Raw genomic sequence first — 27,740 nt, forward strand, 5'->3', positions numbered from 1 at the left:
TATGTCTAGATCCATTCAAGAATCAGACAAGAAGTGAAACATTGGAAAGATTTTACAGGCTTTTTTATTGCTGATTTTTATACCCAACGGTCACAATTCTAAAATAACCTCAATCAAAGTAAATAAGCCTGATTCTTTTATGAAGCTGTACTTGATCTTAAAATTGCGGGGAAAAAAATGATGGCTTTTGCAGGAATGAAATGCCAAATATTTGTCGAGCCGCTGGAAATAGACCCAAAACAAAACAATACAGTTGCATATTTTCTGTCACTTTTTATGTCATCAGTAATGAGTACTAACAATAATCTGAAGCACACACTTTCTTCCTTGTCATCCAATTACAATATGTATCAACATAACATACATGTATCATTATGATATTGACATGGTCAAATTATGTAAAAAAAAAAATATCAGGTAAAAAAAATAATTAAAAACAATGCTTTGACCACACCCAAATGAAAGAAAATGGTAATAAAACAAAAAATCGATCTTTTGCTTTTTAGCCGTTCTTCCTGGTTTCTTGTTCACTAATCACTAACAATACTTTTTTTTTAACTCAAAAAGTTTTCACATTGAATGGTTCAATAAAAAGTAGGAAGAGCTAAATTACTTTAGCGAAGTGGTGGCCATTGGGATTCACATTAACAAAATGCTACACAGAGCATGTCAAATACTGTATTTTCATTATCTTTATCAGATCACAATATACTATTAATACTGAACATGAAGTATTAGCCATTTTGACGATTTAGATCTGGTTGTATGAATGTAGGTCATATATGCCCTTGCTACTGAAGGACTGCTAAGAAAAAAATTCTGAATATTTTGATCAACATTAATGGAAGTCCTACTTTCAGTTCTGAAATATAAAATGAAGCTGTTTCTACGATTACACGTAAAATGTGTGCATATCAACTTAATGCTTTAGGATAATGTCTGAAAAGAAGTTTGTAAGTAGAATTAGTCTTGAGAAAAATAATAATTGTAAACAAGATTGAGCATCCATTGAAGTTTTGGCAAATTATTCGTTTTTCTCTCTCTTGCATGGTGTAGAAAACTATAAAGCAAATGACAATATGTAGTATGAAGCAAATAAAATTATGCAATATCGTGAATATGATTGATTTGTAATGAATTTGCATTCTGAAGTGTACCCTTTATTTGCTGTCAAGTATTGCTAAGAACAGATAATGCCCATATTGATCAATTAAATTCAACAGGTTTGCGAAACAATTACCATAGCACGACCAATTTCTTACAGAGTAGCACGTTTAAACCAATAAGTGTACCACAAACGGTACAACATATACCCGTTAGACCTTCAAGTGCAATATCTGTATCTATGAAGAGAAAAAGTCCAGAAAACTATTTGATCTACTTATAGCCCTAAAGTAGGTCATGGTGCACCAATCAAGTTGAAATATAAACCGAGTGTGTAATTCTCTGATGGGGAGGTTGTGACAAAATTTCTGGGCAAAACATTTATTGATAACGAATCCCCCCCCCCCCCCCCCGGAAAACTGTTTGACTTACTTTTACCCCATAAGAAGGTCAATCCAGCTGAAATGCAAACTGAACTTATATTCCTCCTAAAGGAAGCTACTGTGACTAAATTTCAGGGAAATATCTGTTTCCGTAACTAAAACAAAGTTTTTCAAGTTATACTATGACCTTGAGAAACTCAAGGCATCCTCTGCTTGGCATAAGTTGTATGTGTACCAAGTTTGATGGTCCTATGACCTTGACCCTGAAGAACAAAAGGCATCCTCCCCTTGCATGGTAAGTATGTGTACAAGTTCAACGGTCCTAGCCCCAATTGTTTGGTCTGTCTGCCTACATGATTTTTCTATTAACTGATACTTTGACCTTGAAAAACAATAGGCATCTTCCTCGTGGTGATCAAATATACCAAATTGTAAGATCCTGGAGCTTACAGTTTATTTTGCATTTTACCTAAAAGGTCTGAACAGAGAGACGGACGACACCATACCATAATACATCCTGTCTTTGACAGGCTTATAAAAATGCGTTAACACTGATAATATTATTTCTCTGTAGCACTGAACAGTAATGAACATAAACATACAAAAATTATATCTAGTGCCAATAAATGGTCATCATAAAAATGATCTGCACATTAATATATCATCAGAACCTCTATTTACACGCATAAAAATAGTCTCCATCTCTGTAAATGCAAATTAAAAAAAACAAAGCACTAAAAAATAAATTGCATGGATTAACAATTGGATCAGTCTGGTCAGTATCAAATATGACATTAGAAAAATGTAAAATTTGATAATCGTTAATTTTTAATTTCTGTGTTTGTACATGCATTCCATTTCCATTTCTTTTCTTCAAATTTTATATTTGTTTTTTGTTGTTTTTTTTTTTTTGTGTGTGATAAATATAAGAACAAAAAAAAAAAAAAAAAAAAAAAAAAATTCAGAGTAGAATGCAAAAAAATTATTGCTTTGTGAGTTATCCTTCTTTCATTTTGTCTTCTGTTCAAGTAATAATGCCCAACTGCAAGAACATGAACACAATGGTTTAAGTAAAATGAGACAAAGTAAAAACATACAAATACAAAATTAATGCCTTATGAGAATGTCATCCTATGATGAACAAACACACTTCTGTCAACAACTTTTCGCTCCTCAATCACTCAAAAGAAATTAGTTACAGGAACAATACATACAATGGTATTGAGTCCATTGCAAAGACTTGGTCACTATACATCTTATGTACAAAGTAATGTTTGCAACATTAACACAACCTTCTTTGATTCATTGTTGCCACTGAAATATCTCCATATTAGAATACTGCTTTGTTCAGTATCCTCCGAATTCAAGATTTTCTTTGCTGCATGTATTCATCTCATCTTTGCAGGTGAAGAAGCAGTTGAGATTTTGAGCACAGATTCTTGACAAATCTCTAATTTGAATGTTCCCTCTCTTGGTCCCCCAATATTCCAGATGAAGGGAACATTTCTTATGTGGAACTTGTGGTGGTCTCTGCTGGAAAAGAATGATACTTTATGGAGGTATCAAACTCAATCCAAAATAATAACTGCTCCCCCTGAGGATTCCCCATTCATATTAGGTTTATTGGTAGGCTCTGTAAATCAAAAATGTACAATCATTTATTCAAGCCCACCACAACATCTTAAATATATATAACTAAAGTAGAGGATGTATTCAATGGAGAGGGGGAGTAGTAATAAAAACCCCAGAACTTGTGTCCATTCCTTATATCAAGAAGACATGTTCAAAATAAATGCATTCAGTCTGGACTTTTTACCAGAAAGGGTTAACAGGATATAATTGAAATAAACATGATAAATAATTAGATAAAAACCAAGAACAGTGGTGCTCATTTGGACAATTCAAAGAAATTTAAGTTTTCTCACAGCTAGTACAAATGAATTAACGCATGGTGGTACAAAACTTAAGAAATCCATACGACCAGCTTTTGAACTTTTATGATTATATTGCAGTTCTTCCCCCTTTTTGTGTAGAAAACATATAATCAAAGTTTGCAATATTTTCAAGTACCCTTATCTTATAATCAATGCTGTGAAAGTTGTATTTCTGAGAGGGGAAGATAGTAAAATACAGGAAACTCAAATCTATCGTCACAAGTTTTAACTTGCCAATTATTTGTGACTCTTGTTGACTCATCAATCTTTGGACAGTTGCTTCTAGTCTGCGACAAGGTTGTTTACCAATTGGTCCACTGTTTGCACTCAAATGTCGCTTCCTGGATAAATCTTCACCTTTGGCAGAGTTTGTTTTATTTGAGTTAGATGTTTGGCTCTGACTCTCACCATTGGAGCCCGTTTTCTCCCTGAATACATAAGAGAGTTGTGGGAAGTATTCATCCAAGTCTTTGTAATTGATCATTTTGTTGCACTTCAGGACAGAAACAGGTAAACTGTAGTAATGGATGAATGACTTTTCCTCTTCGTCTGTGCATGTAACCAAAGGAACTTTTAGAACATTCTCCAGAGCATAGAGAAATTCATTCACACTACACCCATTAAAATAAAGCTTGCACACTGCCTCCACAAGGCAGAATTTGCCCTGTCTACCTGGCCTGTCCAAATGCATACAGGATATGCTTTTCCCTGCAAGCCACACTCCTTTGATACTCTCAACCAAAGCTGGTGGAGAAGTCTTGTTTTTGGCTTGATTTTGACCATTTTGAGTGACATTTCTATCTTGTGGCTGAGGTGTTGATGTATTTGCTGGAACTCCATTCACTCTTAAATCACTGTTTTTCTGACTGCTTCCTGGAGGTGGTGCTGTTTGATTGAGGTGACCATTTGGAAGACTCTGAAAACAAATATTTTAAAATAGTATAATCGCCAGGAAAAACATCTACATTAGCTGATAAAAAGAAAACTAATTCGTTAACCCCATTTTAATGACAGCCCTACAAAGGGAGGCATCTCCCAGCAACATGGGTATTACCAAGCCCCCTAACTTAAACATTATACAATTATTTCCTGACTATTCGGGAAACAGCCAAAACTATTGTCCCAAGGTAGTGGCGAAGACCCAGGAAACTGTTGTCAGAGGTCGTAGGCAATAATGACATGTTTCTGCTGCACAAACTGTTGCATGTACACCCTTATACATACAATCACTTCACAGAACTTCTTTTCAAATTCATATTTTATATATATGTATCATAATTCATTATTAAACACTCTGCACAATGCATGTTAATATTGTTCTAAACTACTTGTAAAATATACTTCTTTAACATGTTTAAGGAAAAGATTTAAGATTTCTGAGAATTTAGGGAAACTCTTTCAAGTTTTTCATAGTAATCATTTGCATATTTACTTGTTCTATATATAAAACTCCCTAGGTCTATTTAAATTACAACACACACCTAAATCAAGGTACTGGGTTGACCAAATTGCATTCCTTTGTTAATAGTTGGGTTCTTCCCATCCCTAGTATGAAGTTTCAAACGCATGATTTCAAACAATTACCAGAGCATGATTGTTAAATTATAGAGATTTTAAAACAGCTTAAAAGTTGGACGTCTGCCATGGAAAGCTCATAAAGGCCAAGATCATTTCTGATAAGACTAGAATTACACTCAAGCACAGAGCAGACCCATGAATACGTTAATCATTGTACAGGTACAAAGTTCACAAAATCTCAAACAATTAATGGGCAGAGACTGACTAGTCCACAATCAGCATGGGGCTCCAAGACAATTTACATTGTGTACACGATATCAGATGGACATGATGCAAAGTGATCAACATTTGATATATATATAGTTGTATCATTCAGATGCATGTAACGATTGTTTACTGAACTTGACAACAACTAGTACTTAGATTTTGGTGAATAGTTTGTACATCTTACAGTAACTTTAAATAAAATATTAATTATACAAACTGGTACTAAATAGAAGTCTATATCTACACTAGCTATTTTTCGGTGAACAGGCTGTCCTGTATAACTCTTAAGACAAAAAAGGTAAATGCAGTAGTTTTGAAAACAATATTATGCAATCTCTAATGGATGCATATTTTTATGGAATATGGGTTGCTTCCGATTTCTAAAATTGCTTTAATGTACACGTTTCAAGTAATAAATAATTATAAGTGGCCATTGATTTCTGTAACATCTGCTTATATTATACAAATACTTAAACATTTTATGTATTGTTATTTCTATTTTCAATTATCATATGGTAGCTATAGCTAGAAAATAAATTAAGATTATGAAACTGCATACCCCAGAGTCTACACTATCTATTTTTCATGGCTTTTAGCCAAATTAAACTTTTATGGTTCAACCGACAATATAATTATGCACACTAGTAATTCAAATATGATGTAATTTTTCTTCAATCCTTTTCTCATGTCATATCATGCAATATTTACATTTCTTTAGAAAATTGTTTTGAGTTCACAATGCTACTCTATACAATCTGTATGTACATTCTGTTGCATTGTAAATATACATTTCAACAAGAGTACAGAATATACCTGTCACAATGTAGGATGTTTTCCTTAAAGAACTTTACTGAAGGTAAGTATCAGCCTGCAACATACAGAGTCTGTTCTTTCTTATGCATCGTATGGGTAAAAGGTCCTAGCTTAAAGCCTTAAATGCAGTGACAGGAAGTAAATAGACAAACCAAGAGCTATGTTTATAATATATTTTCCTGAAATTGATTATGGTCAATACCCTGTAATTCTATCAATAAACATCAAAGAAAATTTTGAAATCTTTGTAATATGCATATCTTCAAGTGTTTAAACCTTAGTTTGAAGAGTGTGAGAAGCGTTAAATGGACAAACCATGTACTCACTTTGTAATATTTCCTCAAAACTGACTTAAAATCAACATACAATCTGCAGTTTTTAAAAAAACCAAAAAAAAATCAAACTCCTTGCCATATGCACATCTTCAAAAGCAATACATACATGTATACTCTGTACAATAAGGTCTTAATTCACTTGAAAACTGTGGGAGGAGTTGGACGGACAAATCATGTACTTTTTATGAAATATTTCCTCAAAACTGACCAAGTTCAACAACCTGTAATTTTCTTAATTTTTTTTTTAAGAAAATCAAAATAGTTGCCACTTAAATGTACACATTCAATGCCCATGTGGATACAAAATTGCCATAAATTAAGGTCGTAACTTGAAAACTAGACGGACAAATCATGTATCTTCAATATAACATTAAATTTCAAAATAAAGAAGAGGAGTTAGATGGATTGTTGGTAAACGTTTGTTGAGAATTTCCCACTCATATAGAGAGCTACCAGCTAGAGGTGAAGTACTATAAATTTAGATTTATGCTTCATGCCCAGGGCTTTAATGTGCCATCACCTGCTATGACACAAGACCTCTATTTCTAAGATCATATCAAAAAGACCTTGTGATTCTCTCTTCTAAATGTTGAGTGGTGAAGGAGCAATGACTACCTATATTTATGTCTTAGGTTTAACGGAGCCAATATATATGGCATGAGCAGGGCTTGAACTAGGTTACAAAGTGAACAAATCATGTACTCTCTATATAACATTCAATTTCAAATAAAGGGGCAAAACTCCTTTTTAAGAAAGCTACAACTGGATCAAAATTACATGATCTAAACAACCCACTAAAACTGACATGGCAAGTTTAAACTTGATTTGCGGCACAAAAACGAAAATAGAGTCAGAAAACCCTAAAGAGATGGACGTACATTCAGACATTGCTGCATACATACATGTATGTCTCATTTAAAAACAGCTAGTGTACTAACAGTTTGTGGTCTATAGCTGTGTGGTTGGGATGCTTGATTTGCAACGGGGGAGGGGGCAGAAGGAGGAGGGCTGGGGTTTGATTCTTGATATAAAATTTCAGATATTAACATAGGTAGAGATTCTTCTCTCGCAAACACCCGGCATTAAATGTAAAGGTCACAGGTCTTTCGGATATGACCTTAAAAATAGAATTCCTGTTTCACTGAAGTTGGCATGATAAAGAACCTGAGCATGTAACATGCATATATATGTCAAAGTGTCTGACACTTCAACTAAAGTTGGTGATATTTCTACAGAGTTAAAAATTCAGGAATGAGACGTAAAAAACAATCTTTAAGATTTCTACACCGAGTTAAAAATTCAGGAATGGGACGTAAAAAACAATCTTTAAGATTTCTACACCGAGTGAAAAATTCTGGAATGGGGCGTAAAAAACAATCTTTAAGAATTTTCAGATGCGCATGATACTTAATTTTTAAGAATTACGTATGTCGAGCCACGTAAAATACTCACTCGAGTCTCCATGCTCATATAAAGTATGGGAAACTATCAATAGTGTAAAATTTTAAAGCCACTAATAGGGTCTCGAGGAATTATGCTTCGAACAAAATAAAAATAAAAATAAAAATGTACTTGCATATATATATATATATATATATATATATATATCAATTTGACAAAGTTCTTGAGAGGAACATATTTCTAAGTACATCTTGCCACCCCACCCTAGTCCTGGCAGTCGTACATTGATTGAACTGGAAGCTGCACTATATAGGGAAACTTTCACGCATGTTTTAATTTATAATAGGATTTTCTACTTCAATTTCACACACATGTAGAGATAAAGTGGTATTGAATAGATTTAAATATCAAAGCATTCTGTTAAGCAAATGTAAATTTATACAAGCAGTTTAAAGATGATAAGTTTTTGGCATATTTTGTGCAAATAGCATGAAATGATGCACAGAAAAATTATCATAACATGCTAATAAGCATATGGAGTTTGTCTGAAAACCATTTCATGTTAATCATTCAATACTCAATTAACCGCAACTTATATATTTAGACTATCAGCCTATCAAATTTGCCTACAGTACATTTTTCACTTTCTTATCCCCCTTGCAAATTGCAATGAATTTGGCTGAATACTGTGACATGCTGGTGGACGTGTTTGTAACTGAAAATAGTGTTGCTCAATTTTCCAAAATCCTCCTATTCCTCAATTCAACTTGCGGCTGCCATTACTCATCATCATGATCATGTATTGTCATCATCTTAATTCACAGCATTGCAAATTTTGTGACAAAGCAACAATGAGTGTTTGAATCATTTTTGATCAATTATAATGAAATAAACATTGAATCGAGTTTGACCTGCAAGTACATGTATTTACTTATAAATGTGCTTCTGAGTTTATAATACTTTATTAAAAAAAATCGATTCAAGAACACAAATGGCTGGGTTGCTTTAAAGATATTAATATATCAGAGAGACATGGATCCAGATGAAATATAAATAAACTGAAGTATTTGGGTAGAAAATCAATTATGTAATGCTTTTAAGAAGTCTATCCTAGAGATGCCTTGGATTTCCGTATGCATTTGTAATAAAGCAAGATTATGTAGGTAACACACTGGAAAAATGGTATAATTATTCAACAAGAGGCCCATGGGCCACATTGCTGACCTAAGTCACCTTGGCCCATATTTAAACATTTTCCCTATATATTCGCGTGTAAAACTTTGATCCCTATTGTGGCCGCAACCTACTCCCGTGGGACATGATTTTTACAAACTTGAATGTAAATGTAAACTTTTTTTACCCATGCAGTGATTCTTCAGAAGATTTTTAATGATTAATTCCCTATATATTTGAATGTAAAACTTTGATCCCTTATTGTGGTCCCATCTTACCCCTGGGGACCATGATTTTTACAAACTTGAATCTGCACTATGTCAGAAAGCTAACTTCTTTGGTCCAAATTGGTTCTTGAGAAGATTTTCAAAGATTTTTTTCATTTATATAAAACTTTGATCCCCTACTGTGGCCCCATCCTAGCCCCCTGGGTCATGAGTTTAACGAACTTGAATCTGCACTATGTCAGGAACCTTTCATGCAAATCTCAGCTTTTCTGGCTCAGTGGTTCTTGAGAGGAAGATAATTTTAAAAGATTTTCCCATTAAATCTGTATGTAAAACTTTGATCCCCTTATTATGGCCCCATCTTACCCCCAGGGGCCATGATTTTTAACAAACTTGAATCTGCACTATGTAAAGCAGCTTTCATGTAAATTTCAGCTTTTCTGGCCTAATGGTTCTAGAGAAGAAAATTTTTGAATGACCCCACCATATTTTTGCATTTTAGTGATTATCTTCCCTTTGAATGGGGCATGGCCCTTCATTTCAACAAACTTGAAACTTGAAAACCCTTCACTCAAGGATGCTTTTGGCCTAGTTTGGTGATAATTGGCCCAGTGGTTCTGAAGAAGAAGTCAAAAACGTAAAAAGTTTACAGACAGACGATGGACAAAAGGCAATCAGAAAAGCTCACTTGAGCTTTCAGCTCAGGTAAGCTAAAAATGACACAAAACTTTCAACTACATGTAAATTTTTCGAAAATTGTCCAATCACTTCCAAAAAGACACATGAACATCTTCATTACTTCCATAGCAGCTGTACAAGGTCTGAGGGATGTCAAATAAATGTTGTAAGAAGAGTTGATTACCAAAACAGGTACCATCTATTCAAGGCATGCTTAAAAAATGACAAAAATCAAAAACACGTACATTTTTCGAAAAATGATCACTTTAAAAAACAAGAGGCCCATGGGCCACATTGTTCACCTGATCACTTTGGTTATTGCTAGAAAAAGCAGAGAGGAATTCAGTTTCAAAAGTTGAAATATATAATTGGGCCCATCCTACCCCTGGGGGTCATGATTTGAACAAACTTGAATCTACCCTACCTGAGGATGATTCCATATCAATGTGACCAATAATGGCTGTTCTTGAGAAGATTACAAAAGCTTTTCATAACTCATGAAATATATAATATGTATAATTTCATACTAATGTATAATATGCACTATGGCACCATAAACAAAAAAAAAAAAAAAAAAAAAAAAAAAAAAAGGGGGGGGGGTCTAAATGCACAAACTCCTTTGTTTTGTCCTCACTTAATGTTGTATAAAGAAAACACCAAACATAACTTGAGATCAATACTCCCAAATAGTAAGACACAAAAAGCTATGTTATACATTTGAAGAAGGTTAATTCCAATATATTATTATTAATTATTCGCATCTTTGATCCCCTATTGTAGCCACCCCCACCCCCAGGGGGCTATGGTTTTAACAATTTAATAAAGCTTATCTATAAATTTCATCTTTTCTGGCCCAGTGGTGCTTGAGAAGAAGATTTTAATGACCCTACTCTATTTTTACCTTTTCTTGATTATCTCCCCTTGGAAGGTGGCCTGGCCCTTTATTTAAACAATTTAGAATTCCCTTTACCTAAGGATGCTTTGTGCCAACTTTGGTTGAAATTGGCCCAGTGGTTTTTGAGAAGAAGTCAAAAATGTTAAAAGTTTACAGATGGACAGACGGACGCCGGACTACGGGTGATCAGAAAAGCTCATTTGAGCTTTCAGCTCAGATGAGCTAAAAACACATGCACATCTTCCATGTGTCCATAACAACTGTACAAAGTTTGAGCAAAGTTAGAGGTGTGAGAGGAGTTGATGACACAAAGTAGGTACCCTAGCTATTACAGGGACACTCTCCCGCCATTTATCATACTATAAAGCTGGATCCATGTTATTTATATACAACCTGGCCAACAATAACATATCTTTAATCCTTGCACATTTAGAGAAGTGTCTCATTTCAGAACAAAGAAGCACAAATACATGTATCAACACTTCACTGCAAGCTACATCCCTTTGCAGAGTTGATCAGTTAAAGGTCAACTGGTGAAAAATCAAGTTTTCCTTCTTTTCCCTACAAAGTGTAAGTGGTTACTACTGTGAATTATAGTTACGTCAGTGATTTTTCGGCCCTTTCCCCTCCTAAAAATTGCCAATTTTTTCCCAATTTAGCTTGCATTTTTCCCAATAATAAAATTATGAAAGGAAAACGTATTTGAAAGAAATAAACATTCAATGTAAATTAAATACACAAGACTTAACAGTTATGGGAATGATGATTTGGATAGAATAGTTGAAAATTTTAGAAGGTAAAAGAAAATTAGATGTGTAAATATACAGATAATATAATGTTTGATATGATTTTAAAACTTATTTATGGTAAAATTGATTTTTCCCAATTTGACTGAAATGTCGACAATTTTTCCCATTTCAAAAGCCACAGGACCCTTGTAAAAAAATGTAGAAAAATCACTACCGTAATTCTCAAGTTTTCTTACAAGTTAATAGGTTGCCCCACCTTGAGTGCAATTTGATGGAAAAATAAATTTCAAAGCTACTAATCAGAAAATTACAATGGCTAATGTAGGGAAATACCTGGTTTGATTTTTTCACCACAAGGAACATAACTTGTGCAAAGTGTTGATACAAACTAGAAATCATCGTGATGGCAAGCACCACAAAAGGGCTCCTCTTTGTACCATTATTTACTACGTTAAATGTCCAAACTCTCAGACAAAGCCCAAACTCTAACTTGATCTGTGACTCATTGATTTAAGTTCATGTATAAATGTTCAAATCAATAGCTGCAGGGATAGTAAAAAAAGTCAAAAAGTCAACAACAAAAACCCCATCAAATTTCTGATCAACAAAGCCAATTGCTCAAAATTGATCTGTATTAAATCTTTCATATATATATATATGTTCATTTATGAATTTTCAATTCAATAGTTGCAGGGATAGTCAAACCAGTCCAGAATTTAGCCTAATTTGCTTGGACACATGCTAACCACTCTACAGGATATCAGAGCTGCCTTTGTTGCGGGATCCAAATTATCAAAAGTGATGTATTGCTATAAGTATTGCAAGGTATCATGATACTCTTCAATCGTATCATTATATAATTTCATGTCAACACTATATACAGTGTGTATATGCATTCTACATAAAGTTACCATATATAACATGTAGTTGGTATAAATACTAATTAATTATCAAGTCTGATTAACCTCTAAAATAACATAAAAGTCCTATTTGGTCCATGAATTAGCAAGTCACCTACTTTTACTTATAGAAATGAATTTCCAAACTGTGGGCTCATTCAGAACCAACTTTCCACCAGTTTGCGATTTCCGTTCTTGGCTGGCAAAATATTTCCAAAACGGTACATGACTGTTAAAGAAGAACATTTCAGGTAATGTGATCACTCACCTGAGGCGGCACTCGACTACTTGGCTGCCTTGGGGCCTGGTGGGGCCCAGACATATTTGGAGGTGGAGGAATATTAACAGTTTTGGCTCTCATGGTCATACCCTGTCCTTGCTGATTAGAAGTTACCATTTGTGGCAAAGGATAGTTTGGAACAAAAGGAAAACCATGCATATTGTTGGTGTTAGGCATTCTGTTGGAGGGGGATCCACGAGGTGGGTACGGTGATCTACCAACACTACCTCTTGGTCTGCCTCCCATGTTGTAGCCTTGCATATCTGGAGCAGGCATACGGGTATTCATGTGTGGGGGATGATACATACTTGGTGATGTCATTCCATTACTAATTGGACCCCTTGGTCGCCCTCCTGCAGAGGGTGACACACGATTATTCACAGAAGAGGATGGAATATTAGCAGATGGACTCCTGATTGGAGAGCGAGATGGCCTCATCTGATCTTGAGATGGATAGCGACTATTTTGTTGCCCTGGAGGGAAATGCCCATTTTGGTATGGGGGTCTGGTTCCGGGTGGGAAGCCATGTGGCTGATTAACAGTTACATTTGGGGGTCCATAGTTAACTGGGTACATAGGATGCCTGTTATATGTAAAGACATATCTAGGATCCATATATGGGTAGGGAGGTCCCATGTAGGCTCCAGTGGGTGGATAATGAGTGTTTTGTTCATGTGGTAACTGTTTATCAGTTGGGACTACTGTTATTTCAGAGATGTCTTGTCTGACTGCCTGTGGTGAAGACTGTGACATTTGTGTTTGCCCAGAAACAGAAGTTGAAGTGGAAGAACTCTCCGAGTTTTGAGAAGTGGATGGGGTGGATGATGGAAGATCTAGGTACTGTGCATGCTGCAGTGGATTTTCCATAGGAAGTTCCATAATGTGAACCTGACAATGTTTCAAAATGTCTGTTAAGCATATGATTCTTGTTGTCATGGAAAAAGTGAAGTTAAAGCCTGCCAATTTGCATGCTTTATTTAGTAAGTCACATTCTTCTTCAGAAGGAAGCACACCCTTTTCTGGGATACTAAGTGCAGCTGCATATTTCATGACGGACAATGGGACAAATTTCCCCAGTGCTTCTCTTCTCACATAAGGAGTCACAGTATTGTTCACTTGTATCCATCCACAGGGTTCATTGCTGTCTTCTGTCAGCTTCAGATTAACTTGCATGGACTGCATAGGTGGGAGTGCAACAGAACTATTGCCATTATGCTCACCTTGCTTAGCCTCTGGAAAAGTCTTTTTAACAAGATTGTAAAAATCAACAAAATCCTCTAATAACACTATCAAATCTTTGGAATTAAATAGCTTTTGGCCAAATTCACCACCACAGTGCACAGTATTGATTTCATTCAAAAGTTTGGCTTCATGCCCTGTAATGAAATAACTTGTCAATGGTTGATGCTTGCCAAGCTCATCTGGATAGGAATTTGGATACTTGCTGAGCAGCTTCTGCTCCACGATGCGCACTGACACAAATTGTTTATCTTTTCTGAAAATATAAGGCACATTCACACCATCTACAGTAGTCCATCCAAAAATTCCTTTCACACTTGAGAAGTCTATTTGATTTTCTGAAATTTTCAATTTTTCTTCCTCTTGCTCACCACTGGGTTGACTCACTTGTGCAACTGATGCTGTTGCAGGTGGGGGATAAAATGGGGGTTGTCCTCCCTGTGGGTAAGACTGGGGATGCTGTCCCGGTACTTGGCCATATGCAGAGTACAACTGCGGGGGAATATGTCTGAAGGTACTAGTAAGCTGCGAGGGGTGGGATGGAGGACCCCCATTTTGTGAGGGCAATGCTGGTGATGGCTGGTACCCTGTAGCAACACTGTAGCCAGTGTCTTGTTTTTCTGCTTTTATCTGCATACTCTGCATGCTACATTTACCTAAAACAGCCAAAACACAAAATTTACCTAAAACAGCCAAAACACAAAATTTACCCAAAAAAGCCAACATTCAACAACACGTACATTTTTCGAAAAATGAACACAAGCTCTGAAGAGTTTTCAAGTAGGTATAATAAACATGACAAAACTCTCTCTGTATGTTCTATTAGTTAAAATATGAAGATGATATTAAAAATTTCAGCCAGCAAGGGGATACAAGTACAGATCATTCAAATGCATGGAGCCGTTTCAAGCACTCCTCTTGCTTACTGACAGTAAAATCGTACGTGTAAAGGGCAAAATTATAACATCGTGAAATTCCATAATACAATAACTTGTGCAAAAAAAATATGTGTGATTTTTCTTTTAAATCTTGATCACTGCGTATACATGTACTGTATATGCAGATGTGTTCTTTAAATATTATGTATATGTATCTATTTAGCTTACCTTATATCTCATTAGGGAAATAATTCATCAATTCTTAAGTATCCCTGAAAAGAAAGAACAGAAATTCAGTCTACTATATTTGCATTATAATAATGCATGGATCTGCAATGCATTTGACCTTTTATCTCAAAAGATTTTCACCCAAAAAATTGGTGCAAGAGAGATCTTATATTATGAACTCCTTCCTATCTAGGAATTGAGTGAATAATTAAATTCTGTCTAAAACTCCTTCTCTTCTGTATAAAATTGTTATCATATTCTTGTCTTGCAAATGAAGAAAATTATTCATATCAAAATTAACAAACTCTAAAGGACAATTAAATAATTACTTCAGATGTTCAATGAAAAAAATCTATATTTTTACTAGATACACCTTGTTAATTTATGATTATTTGATATGAAATGCTAGTTAATATATTAAGATAGGCTTACATGCACAGAATCTGTGTCTTTAAAATCTGTTTCTCAATAACATATGTTCTTCATATGATTTTAAAGATGTGGAACGGCTAACATATAATTTAGTTGATACATGAATTTCAAGAACTCAATTCCCAGAATTTTATACACCATGTTCTCAAGAATCTGAGCCACTTAGGAGAACTATAGTGCACTGCACGGTAGCTTCTCTAGAAGTGATTTGTGCTTTTACATATAAAGTTGATAAGAATCTGTTGCATATCCTCTGAAAAGTATACCACTATACAGTGAAACACTGTTACAGTGAACATGCTTATAATGAATCCACACTTACAGTGAAGTGATTTTAATTCCATGTAAACATATTATGAACTCAATGGATATAATGAATTGCGTTTATAACAAATTAAACTTGTTCATTTCCCACATTTCGCTACAAGCGTGTTTTACTTAATGAGGAATGCTATTTTATAGCAGATAATTAATGTATTAAAAACCACAAGATATATGAACTGATCTCATAATAATTCAAATTCTTTCAGGCCAGGAAAATATATAGCTCTAGCTAATTGCCTTCAAATCTCATGGACAGAGGCTTGAAACAGGTAAACCCAGGTGATGCCTCAGCCCTGTGTCTTGAAGGGACTTGAAAATAGGTCAAACAGCTAGGTTCTGTGCCAGAAAACCCTCATCATTTGGTACTGGTAACTGGCCAGACTTTATCATTTGTGCTGCTGACATTTGACTTTTAATCTATGTATATTATTACCCCAATATTTACATTCATGAAACAAATGTTTTATCAATTAATAGTAATTATTTGCCAATTTAATATTTGATCACACAATCCTGCTTACATCACAAAGAGGATTAAATGTATGAAAAGTTTCCAAAAAAACAACAACAAGCGATAAAGCTAAAAAGTAAAGAAAATCAAGCTCATCTGAGTGTTTATTAATTACCATAGAAAATTCTACTGGAAAACATTGACCACGATTGATGCGCGGGCGCACTGATTTAATACAACTAGCCCTTTGTTTCTTGAATATATACAAAAATAGTAAGATTATATTGTTTGGAGAACGTTTTCTGGGACATAATTAATTATGTTATTTCAAGTAAAACAAATATGTGAAGACGCCCACACCGAAGTCCTTTACAATATATTTATGCATGCAGCGAGTGTCATGTCTTACGGAAGCTGAACAAAGTTATAACTCGATCCTAAAAATGCAGTTTTCGTAGAAAGTAATTGGAAAAATAAAACCCCTTCTATATAGACTCAAACCCACAATCTACACATATCACAGCAATGTGCTTCCCAGTCAGGCAATTATAGATTTAAAGGAATATACAAATACTGCTGATATATTTAATTTTCATTCATGTTTGAAAATGAAGTCAGCCATTATGACCATGTGGTACATTCCTCCTTAAAGGGACTTAATTCACAATTTCCCCCCAAATTTGTTTTTCACTTACAATATGATCAAAATCTACAGTCTAATGAGTTTAAAAGGTTTCACAAAAAAACTAAGGTTACATAGTCATTATGACAGCTCTACAAGAAGTTCATTATAGAGAGTTTATTATTTGTTATGTAAACAAAGGCTGAGGTATGCTATTGTTTACATGTACAAAGTTTTGAAATGCATGATTATTGATCTAAGTTTATCACCTTTCAAATGTCCTTCAAGTGAAATATGCCATTTTTAAAAAGTTAAATTTGTGTGTGTACATGCAAAATTAGAATGATTTAAAATTACAAAATTGGCAATTCACTAGTTTGTTACATGTATAGTAAACATAAACATGACTCAAGTCTTGTTTACATAACACAGAATTAAAAACTAAAATTTGTGTTAAGTCTAGGGTCCAAATTTTGGTAGTGTCAACTTTATATGAGTTATATTTTTATTGTTTAATATCAAAAATTAAAAATATTTTTCTCAAAAACCGTGATTTTGTAAATTACCGTACTTTGTAATATATGGGGAATATTTAAACAATGGAAGCTAGCACAGGACAATTTTCTGTATAATCACTTTTGCGGATTATGTGAATTAAATCCCATGCTTTCAATATTTCTTCTCCCAAAACACAAATAACCTAGAGACATTTATTCAATTAATTTGTAGTACAATGGTCTCCATGGAGATTTATTCAATTAACATATTACACATTCAATTAACATCATTACACAATTAATGCTAAATGTAAATTAGTTACTGCAGTAATTGATACATAGTGCATCATGCATACAACATCTTGTTCATATGTATATATAAACATGTATATAATCTTTGAATACTTTTACTATAGAGTAAGTAAAAATAGCTAGAAACTCTGGTATCAACAGGAATGAATCTGATGCCAAAGATATGCAACTGGTTAGATAAGTTTACCTTTGGCAGGCTTCCAACAGAAGCAACCGATTGGTACAGAATGCAAATCCAAACTATACCATTTACAACGTACAGATCACAGAATGCCAAAATTCAATCAAATTTCCTCACAGCAATAGAATAAAAATCCTCCAACATGTAATAGCCTGAATAATCAATTGCTTTGATAAGAAAATATATGTACCTCAGCTTGTATGCCACATCAAAATCAAGACAGCAAGTACTGCATTGTACGTATCTTTAAAGATGGAGGTGAGATAGTATATAGGATGTTTTGGATACATGATGAATATGCCACTGGTGATATAGCTATAAGTATACAGCTTTTGGTACTTGATATTCCATCTACATCTATATACATGTACCATTGACAATTAAGCATATTTTCTTTTTCTCCTTTCTATCCAATATTTATAGGTTATAGACTTTGTATGGGAAAATATGACGACCGAGTTTTTTGGCGCGTAGACGGACCGAGCTTGCGAGGTCCGTCCGCGACAAAAAACGAGGTCGTCATATTTCCCATACAAAGTCTATAACCTTTTTATTATATACTTTCAATTTCATTTAGAAACTAACAATAATTTTATTTTTAACAATAACTTTATCAGTTTAACTGAGTAAAAGATGAAAAACACGAAAAAAATTGAAAATTAACGGCGTAGAAATTTGATTGTCAGACGTAATGTTTGCGGGCCGGAATGTTTCCGGGCATATATCGTGTGATATATGCCCGCAAACTTTCAAAGAAAAAAGAAGAGATGAAATTGAAAGTATATAATAAGACTCAAGATTATACCAATGTGATGTTTGTGGTCTGAGAGCAATATCAACTGAACTTTGGCTTGCAGCTATTCTGGAAAAGTCAATTTTGTTTTGGCCAATCAGAAGATTGGGTGGCCATCATAACATTCAGATTTACCCAACAGACATTCCATCCCTCATTATATTCTTAGTTTGAACCAATAGCTGTCATATCAGAAAGCCAAGAAAACTTATCTTCCTCTTGTTCAATATGTTGAAAGGAAATGCATTTTACTATTTAAGTTGTTTATAAATCATATATCGATCAGTGTTCTACAGACCAAGGAATTTATAATTATTACATTACAAACCTATACTACCTAAGACAATGTTCACTTTCACAATGGAATATATCAAAGGGACTAATTGAAGCCTATAGACATTATAATGTCTGTGGTGCACACACTGAAATTTTTGTGGACAAGTATGAAGTTTGTAGTGATCTAGCTGGCATGCAGCCATTTCAAATTATGAACAGCTTATACCCATTGATCTGTATCAAACCACAATTAAACTGCATCCCCCTAAAAGCACTAGCTCAACCATATCAACATACATGTACTTCTTATACTCAAAATCAACATCAAAACGTATATGGCTTTTCAACACTTATGTACAACCATTCCTCACGATAAATTAAAGATATAGGCTTTTTTACATCATGATGCTTCTTCAATAAAAATGGAACACGGAAGTAATCATATGTGATCCAAGTCATCCAAAAATGTATTTAAGTAAACACTAAGTATATGCTCAGATTCTACTCACAACTTGACAAGTACTCTGAAGTTGATATCAAAAGATGCTGGAGTTTTTCTCTTTGACTGACATCTATGTATAGTCTTTGGTGATCTACTGGAATTCCTATTCCCATATTTATACAGAAAAACTCCAGCATTTAGCATTATCACCTGCATATAGTGTTTATGTCTCTCAAGTGATGCAATACATAAGAGCATGTTCTGCATATGACAAGTTTTTAAATTGAAGCTTGCTACTGACATATATATATATATATATATATATATATATATATATATGCTATAGGTTTTTCAACAGTATCATTTAAAGGCAGCATTTCACATTCTATGGTTGTTATAACAGCCTAATTTACAATTACAACCTGTATGCTGTTTGATGTTTTCATACTAATTGTTGGGTCATTCTTTCATACTAATTTTGACTATGGATTACTCCAAATACCTAATCAAGATATAGGGCTCATGGTTGGTGTGACTGGTGAACTGGGGAATTCCTCCTAGGCACCCGACCCCACCTCTTGCACTAACTGTGTCTATACTCATGCAGGTCAATGTTTGCCCTACTATTAATTTTATAATTCTTTAAGGGATTTATATATGAGCTAGATTATAGAATTTTCTTCAAATTCTTTTTTTTTTTTTTTATATATAACAGCTAGTTTAACTAAACTGCACATATTTTTTTTTAAAGAAAAGGGCTCATTGATTATTAACATATATGCCACAAAAACAAATATATTTTAAAGAAAAAATAATTAAATTATATATGCCGAATTTAATTTCCAGTATGCTTATAATATTGGTCCATGAAAGTTCAAAATGCACATCATGATATTGCCTCAAATCCAACAAAAGGTAATTAACAGTTATAAAATTAAAACTTGCACTTAACAGTATAATTTATGGACTATACTCTCTGGTAATTATAGAAAACAGTATAATTTATTCACCGATATCATATTACCATACATTCCCAACTGTTAGTACAGTGTGTTTATAAAAGACAACCTATTTATATAATTTGGCATGTGCTAACATACATGTAGCTTAAAAATTGTATTTTAACTGTGTGTATGTGTGGATCAGCCCATTGGACAAATAGGATATAATATGTCCTAATTCGGTCAGTACAAAACAATAATCTAAGCATGCCAAAAACTTGCACTTGTAAATACATTAAGATTTAGTGTAGTATTGGTGCTAGTGGTTCTCTTTTTTTTGTATATATCTTCATCTATCCTTAGGCTAATATTTGTCTTGATGAAGGGACAGGTGACGATCAGAAATTTGACAATGTAATTGTTTTTGGTTGCTGGTCAATTTCAGTGCTTTGTATATGTATGTCTGTCTGTCTGTCTGTATATGTATACCCTGTACCGTTGTTATCTGTCGTATTGTTGTAATTAGGTGTTCAATCTAATTAAAATTAGATCCTTTGATCCGCTCACATAGATCGCTATGCAAGGTTTGTGTAGCGATATATGTGAGTGGATCAAAGGACCTAATCTTTATTACATTGTTAGGTGTTTGTCCTCCGAGACCTTTGTAATATTCATAAATCATATGTAACAATTAATTACTTTCATACATACTAACATTGCAAAAAAGATGTCTTTGTAGTTCTTCATGCAGTATACATGGTATAATATATAGTCCTTCATTAAAACACGATTATGATCAGAGTCATTTATTGACTCTTCTTAAGATCATGTCTATAGCAGTATGAAATTCTTTAAATTACACAGATAATGAATTTATAGGTATCAGTAATTTTATTTAAAATATCATTGTCATTATAAATATCTTTTCTTTAGCAGTTGATGTTTACATTGTGTGCATATGAATGGAAATTGGAAGGTTATTTATTGCTTCAAATCCTGGTGACCAATTGAACATGTACATAAAAATATGTCACATACATTTACATTTCTCAGTCTATATATGCACATGATGCATGTAAATTTCAGTATGATTGGCTTATGAGTTTCATTGTGTAAATGTACAATGTTTGATATGTACTCAAGAGTTTACCAGGGGCATTTAGGAGTACAATCGTACTCTCATGTGTTCACATCAATTTTCAAATAATAAATTGAAATTATATATAATTAAAAAAAAAAAATAATAATTAGGAAAAAATTGTATCTCTTCTAATTAACATCCATAATATATAAACAAAAATGCATGGATTTTTATATTTCTTTTGAAATTCAAGTTCAAAATTTTTACTACAATTTTATTAACAGCATGAATATGCATGCAAATATTATCTGAACAAAATATGAATTTTATGTCCTCAGGATGCTAGGTGACAAAGTTCATGTCGAAATGCCCCCGGTACCATTGATACAAACTTGGTATGTATACACTTGGTAACATTACAATATTTACATTCAGTCATTCACTGAATCTTTTCTCTTATATATATAATATAATTCTTTTGAAATTGACATTGCTATCATTTTGGACAATGCATGAATACATTTGTTTGTTGCAAACTAGTTCGATCCAGTTTATTACCAAATATTAGAGCATCATAAACAAGGTCAAAGTGAGTATATGGGCTCAGTTCCGTTTAAAGTAATTGCATGAATGGGTCAACGATATATTTTAGTATACTTAAATCTAATTTATGTTCTTAAAGAATACATGTATAGAAATATACATATAAATAACAAAATGTTTTAATAGGCTGCAATGAAGGTAACTGCAAGCATTGCAGATAAAATTTGCAGAACCCAATTACACGGGTCATCATGGTAATATGAATCTGCAATGCTTGATACCTTCATTGCCCAATAAAACAACAAAGAAAGCATTTTATTGTTAAAATGTCACCCTATAATATCACCAGCTTTCGTCCCAACCTATAATTTGGGATTATATCGTGGGTATAGCGCGTTACAAAGAGTTTGACCATTTTAGTTCATCAATCAAAAACTAATTAATGTAGTTAATAAATTATATTATCATTGTTATTTTATTGATGTCCAAAACATATACATATGTAATGTACTGAAGTGTATATGTAAATACCCTTAAATTCAATATATACATAGGTCACATATGGTACTACATAAAATAAGCAACACCTGACTGTGGATCTATGAACATGAATAATAATGATGTTTTCGTTATCAATTGTGTAGGTGTGGCCATTGTAACGGACAATTTCAGAGACAAGTTTTAATTTGGAAAATAATTTCAATCACTATTATCTAGGGCTGCAACAGGTACCCAACAACCACGTACGGGTCGTGTTGTTCGGATCAGGTTCCGTTCCAATTTTCCGGATTTCGGTCCATTCTTTTTAATGAGAGAGTCATTATAGAAATCCGTGTAAATAAAATGGCATTATTATGTTAAATGATGTCATCATGCATGGACAAAACAATGACAGTACGCAAAATATGTCAGACATGTTTAAAATATGCTGCAGGATCAACATCATCAATGCAGACAACACATTTATATCAAAAGCTGCATAGAATGCAAAGAGTATAGCAGTGGTAATGTTGTTTCTAGTATGGACGTCTGATAAGTCTAAACCACAGTCCACACTTGCGAGAAATTATTGTAACAAAAGACAAATAAAGATGTTTTTTATTTTACTATTACAGGGTTCCAAGTTAACTTTTTGAAGCACTTAGTCCATAAGGACTATAGTGACTATTGATGTTCCCTAGTCCGCAAAGCATATTTCACTAGTCCGTCCAGTATATCATATAAAATGTTCTCCATTTTATTCAATAGTATTTAATCAAACCTGCAAACACATCACATTTGCAAACAATTCACTTTCTTACACTGAGAGAAGAAAGAGACCACCATACTTCATTTTACATTCAAGATCTTCAGAAGCATACATTAAACTCAGAGTTAATCACGTAACCCCTTTTATAATGCTAGGTCTTTAAGTGCGTTCGAAATCAACGGTCCCGTTATTCTAGTGTTCAGTTGTTAGATCGAGTCACAGGCGTTCAAAATTTTATCAATGAAGTCAATAAAATTCACTTGATTTACCAAGTCATGAGCTATGTGTTACAAACTCCTCTGTGATAAGAGTCGTGAATGACGAGAACATGTGCGCATGCACAAACGTGTTCTTTGACCACACTACTTGCAGAAGTGGTGCGAGTTCTTGCACCTCGAACCCATTCTCATGATGCGCACTAGGCTTTCGGAATTGGCAAGAATTTGTACTCGTGCGAAGAATAACGGTCTCGACCACACTCCATGTGTTTGAAAAATCGGCATGTCATTGTCACGCAAACACTTAACCATGCAGGTAATCGACCATAACTTCAAACATCGAAGATACTCAGACCTGAGACAAATTTGCTAAAATATTAACCAATTCAAGATTGATTTCCGGATTTTCACCAGTTCATACGCACTATAGTGCTAGTGCTTATGGAGAGTTCACTAGTCCGCCATGTTTTTTACTAGTCTCGGACTTACGGACATGAGCTAATTTCGAACCCTGCCATTAGACCTGAACCGAAATACCCAAACCCGAATTAAAAATCCTGAACCGACCCAACCCGAAAGTTTTTTGGAACAATGACAATGTGCCCCAGTATTACCACACTTACTTATACTAACCTAGCAGTTTTCATGGCACACAATGAATCACTGTCGTGGAGGTCTATAGGTAGAGTGTTCGCCCCACATGCGGAAAGTTGGGGGTACAAATGCAGGTCGCAACAGACCGAAGTCATTAAAACAGGTAGTGACAGTTCCATCACCAAACGGTTGGCATCAGGTGTGGATGTCACAGGTCGTCGGAGATGACCTTAAAAACAGATGTCCTGTATGCGTCACAGTAGGTGTGGCACGCTAAAAAACCCTCAATGGCCGTAAGTGCTGAGCATAGGCCTATATTTGAAGCCCTTCATCGGTCTTGGTGACATCTCCATATGAGTGAAGCATTTTCAAGAGGGACATTAAACAAGATACAATCAATTAATCTCACAATGAATCTAAAATCATTGCGATTCACCGCCGCAAAGTGCAGGTGATCAGACCTATCATGTATAATTACGCCTTCTGATCCTTATATATATATAGAGAAAATGGGTGGCGTATGGTGATAGGTATTTATTAATAAGTGAGTCTGGCGTCATAACAGGTTTTCAATCGGTCCACTTTTTGATGATGGTGTGCAGCGATGGTGATATAACGTGGCGATCGCGATATACCGTGGCGTCAGTGAACATTACATGGGTTTTCAACACACAAACTGTAATTACTACTTTCAACATGAACATCAGAAAACTATAGTATGTATACAACTAAACACATGAGGAATTGTATAGATGTAGCATGACACTTTGAGCTCTCAGTGTCAATAATGGGGCATTGTTTGAAAAAGAATTTATAAAGGAATCTCCTGTAAGATTACATAAGGATACACAGGGTTTGACACTAAAGCAGGTCTGTCCGACCGAGTTTATAGGTTCAGTCTGGTAAAATGTCGATTTACTAGTCCGACTGCCAGGTCATGTTGAAAAAATAAACAAGAAACTTTACTTTAAACCATAAGATATTTTACTCTTAACTAAAGAGTTTGCGGGCAATTTTGAACCGTGTCATGACACAATCTCTATTTTTAAAACTTTCTAATAAATAAGTCGCAGTCGGAAGTGATGTTTTACGACATCTATTCGATGTGTGTATAGTTATGTTTTGGATCAATAAATTTATAACTTGAATTCATTTAAATTTTAAATCTCATCAGTTTGTTACACTCATGAGAAGATTGTTTAGATGACCTTGATGTTTAGATGACCTTGATATCCTATTCTTTAGTTACATTTTCCATATGTTCCTTCATCTGAACAAACTTGAATCAGTACCTCACCTTGCAAACACATTTCATCAGTCTTCGGTGTTAACCGGTGGCCCGATGCCAGTAAAATCGGGATCGGGCTTCTTAAAATATTTAACCCAGGAGTCTGGAGGGCCTGTAAATGTTTTATTGTATGTTTTATATATACTATAAATATAGCGTGAGATTGACTCAGATTTGTCATAACTTACATGTAGCAATGAAATTTCGCATTGAAAAATGATCAACCATCCTGCCTTTTATGAAGTATAGGGAGGCATTGCACTGGAAGTTAATGTAAATATATAGTATGTGCATATATAAAAATTACATGCACATACTATATATTTACATTAACTTCCAATGTCCGTGTTGGGATTCCTGTGGGGTTTCGGATTAGAATAGGTCCTCAGTACCCCCTTGCTTGTCGTAAGAGGCGACTAATAGGGGCGGTCCTTCGGATGAGATGGCAAATCCAAGGTCCCGTGTCACAGCAGGTGTGGCACGATAAAGAGCCCTTCCTGCTCGATGGCCATAAGCGCCGAGCATAGGCCTAAATTATGTAGCCCTTCACCGGCAGTGGCGACGTCTCCATATGAGTGAAATATTTTCAACAGGGACGTAAAATAATATTCAACCCGTGTAGGGAGGGCGCTCGTCAGTGAAATTCCAAACCTCACAAGCGTATTTCACAATCACAACCATCAGATCCAAATAAATTTTTTAAAAAACCCAGTAGTACAAGGAGAAAAAGAGATGGAAAAGTTAAGCCCCATTGGACCGAGGGTGGGCCTTTGCTGAGATTTAATTCAGGAGAAAACAATTTTTTGTACGTGGTGTATGCAAAACACAGTAGAACATGAGCTTCTGATGTCATCTGTTGAAAAATAAAATAAGATATAATAATGTCAGTTGTTCTTTAACTATGGTCATCTGGATATGTATTTTCCTACAGTAGAACATGCTTGTACCTTGCAAATGACAAGTGGTCGAATTAGAAAAAAAAACATTTTGGGCCATTAAAACATTGTTCGGGCATGCAAAATTATTATACTGGGAGGCCCGAAGGGCCTGTGCTTCACAAAGTTTTTCGTGAAGACTGTTTCATGACAAATTTTGTTGAAATAATGGAGAATTTAAAGATTAGATGAAAAAAAAAAATACTGATTGACATATGCATACACAGAGATGCCAACCTCTTCGACTGTTTTCGAGAAGTAATCCAAAAAGGCCTGGGGTATGGGGTCCAGGGGACCACAGGCTTCCCGAGAAAATATGAAATTTCATAAATTTTAAACACAATTTCAAGCCATTCTAAAGGTATACTTTCATATATACCTGAGACTGTACAGTTACACATCATATTTATAAATGACAGTTGTAAAAACAAAATCAGAGAAATTTAAGTTAATTAAATCGGAGAGCGGATTTTAAAAGTAAATTTAAAATGTGGAGAAACTCCGCCAAAATCGGTGTAGATGGCATCTCTGCATACATGGAGACAGACAATGAAAAACTTTGATCAGGAGAGCTTTAAAGAGCCTACATGACTCAAGAGCCTGAGGATTGTAAAGTAGTCTTACTACATAGATACTCAAGTGTGAAAGAAGTCTATATATACACTCAAGTGTTAACATATAAGAACTAAACATACACTCAAATGATAAAGAACTATACATACACTAAAGTGTTAAAACTAAAAATACAATTATAGTACATTACATGTAATAAGTTAATTACAGGAATAAGTACAATTACAATCCATGATGCAGACAAAACTACAACGTCAAAAAAACTATTTACGAAAAATATTAACAGTACCAGTCGATAAGATATACAAACCTTGACTATATAGTGTGCAGTAAAATGAGTTGTATTTTTAATAAAAAGTTTGAATCAGCTACTGGGTACATGTACATGTAAAACTCATGGCACTAAGTGCACAAGCTCTCAATAATGGTTTCGCATCAAATATGAAATTCAGATATTTTGGATGAGACCACAGAAAATGTGGATCCAAATTGGTACATTACTTTGTTGTATAACTGAAGACATTTCCCACATATAAATTACAGCCCTCTGGGCAAATGCAGCCTATTTTTTCAGGATGTCATCATTCAGTAAAGAATCAAACATATAGATATACACAGTACCTCTAGGTGATATGATGTAAAAATAAATAAATAAAAACACCTTTCACCCTAAATTCCATATAGCCTATATATATATAGGCTTATATATTGTATAAATATGTGACTGTGACTGACAAGTCAATCAAACTTATATAAGAAATTTTAGGTACATACAAGTCATCAATTAAGTAGCATGCAAACTGGAATTCTGCTTATCCCTAGACATTACGATGATTTACCCCATGTTGTAAAATAGGTATTCCAAATGTGAAGCTGGTGGAATAGTAAGCCCTACATCTCGGTATGATAAATACATTTTACATAAGCGGTCAAACAGCAAAGACATCGTCGCTCAGACTGACTTGACAAGGTTGATTAATGACTGAG

The 27,740-nt window shown here is 34.3% G+C and overlaps 1 protein-coding gene across 2 annotated transcripts in view; it reads right to left on the reverse strand.

Moving 5' to 3' along the window:
* Nucleotides 1-258: 258 nt before the first annotated feature.
* Nucleotides 259-27,740, reverse strand: part of LOC125650180 (uncharacterized) — a 28,689-nt gene continuing 1,207 nt past the window's right edge. For both annotated transcript variants that reach the window (XM_056165917.1, XM_048878227.2), the window contains 4 exons: nt 15,002-15,045; nt 12,645-14,551; nt 3,656-4,337; nt 259-3,120 (listed from right to left, as the gene is read on the reverse strand). In XM_056165917.1, coding sequence (XP_056021892.1) covers nt 3,056-3,120; nt 3,656-4,337; nt 12,645-14,540 — 2,643 coding nt within the window. In that variant the 5' untranslated portion in view covers nt 14,541-14,551; nt 15,002-15,045 and the 3' untranslated portion in view covers nt 259-3,055. The remainder of the gene's footprint in view (nt 3,121-3,655; nt 4,338-12,644; nt 14,552-15,001; nt 15,046-27,740) is intronic.

This window comes from Ostrea edulis, chromosome 5 (assembly GCF_947568905.1).
Source record: "Ostrea edulis chromosome 5, xbOstEdul1.1, whole genome shotgun sequence".
Taxonomy (NCBI): Eukaryota; Metazoa; Mollusca; class Bivalvia; order Ostreida; family Ostreidae; genus Ostrea; species Ostrea edulis.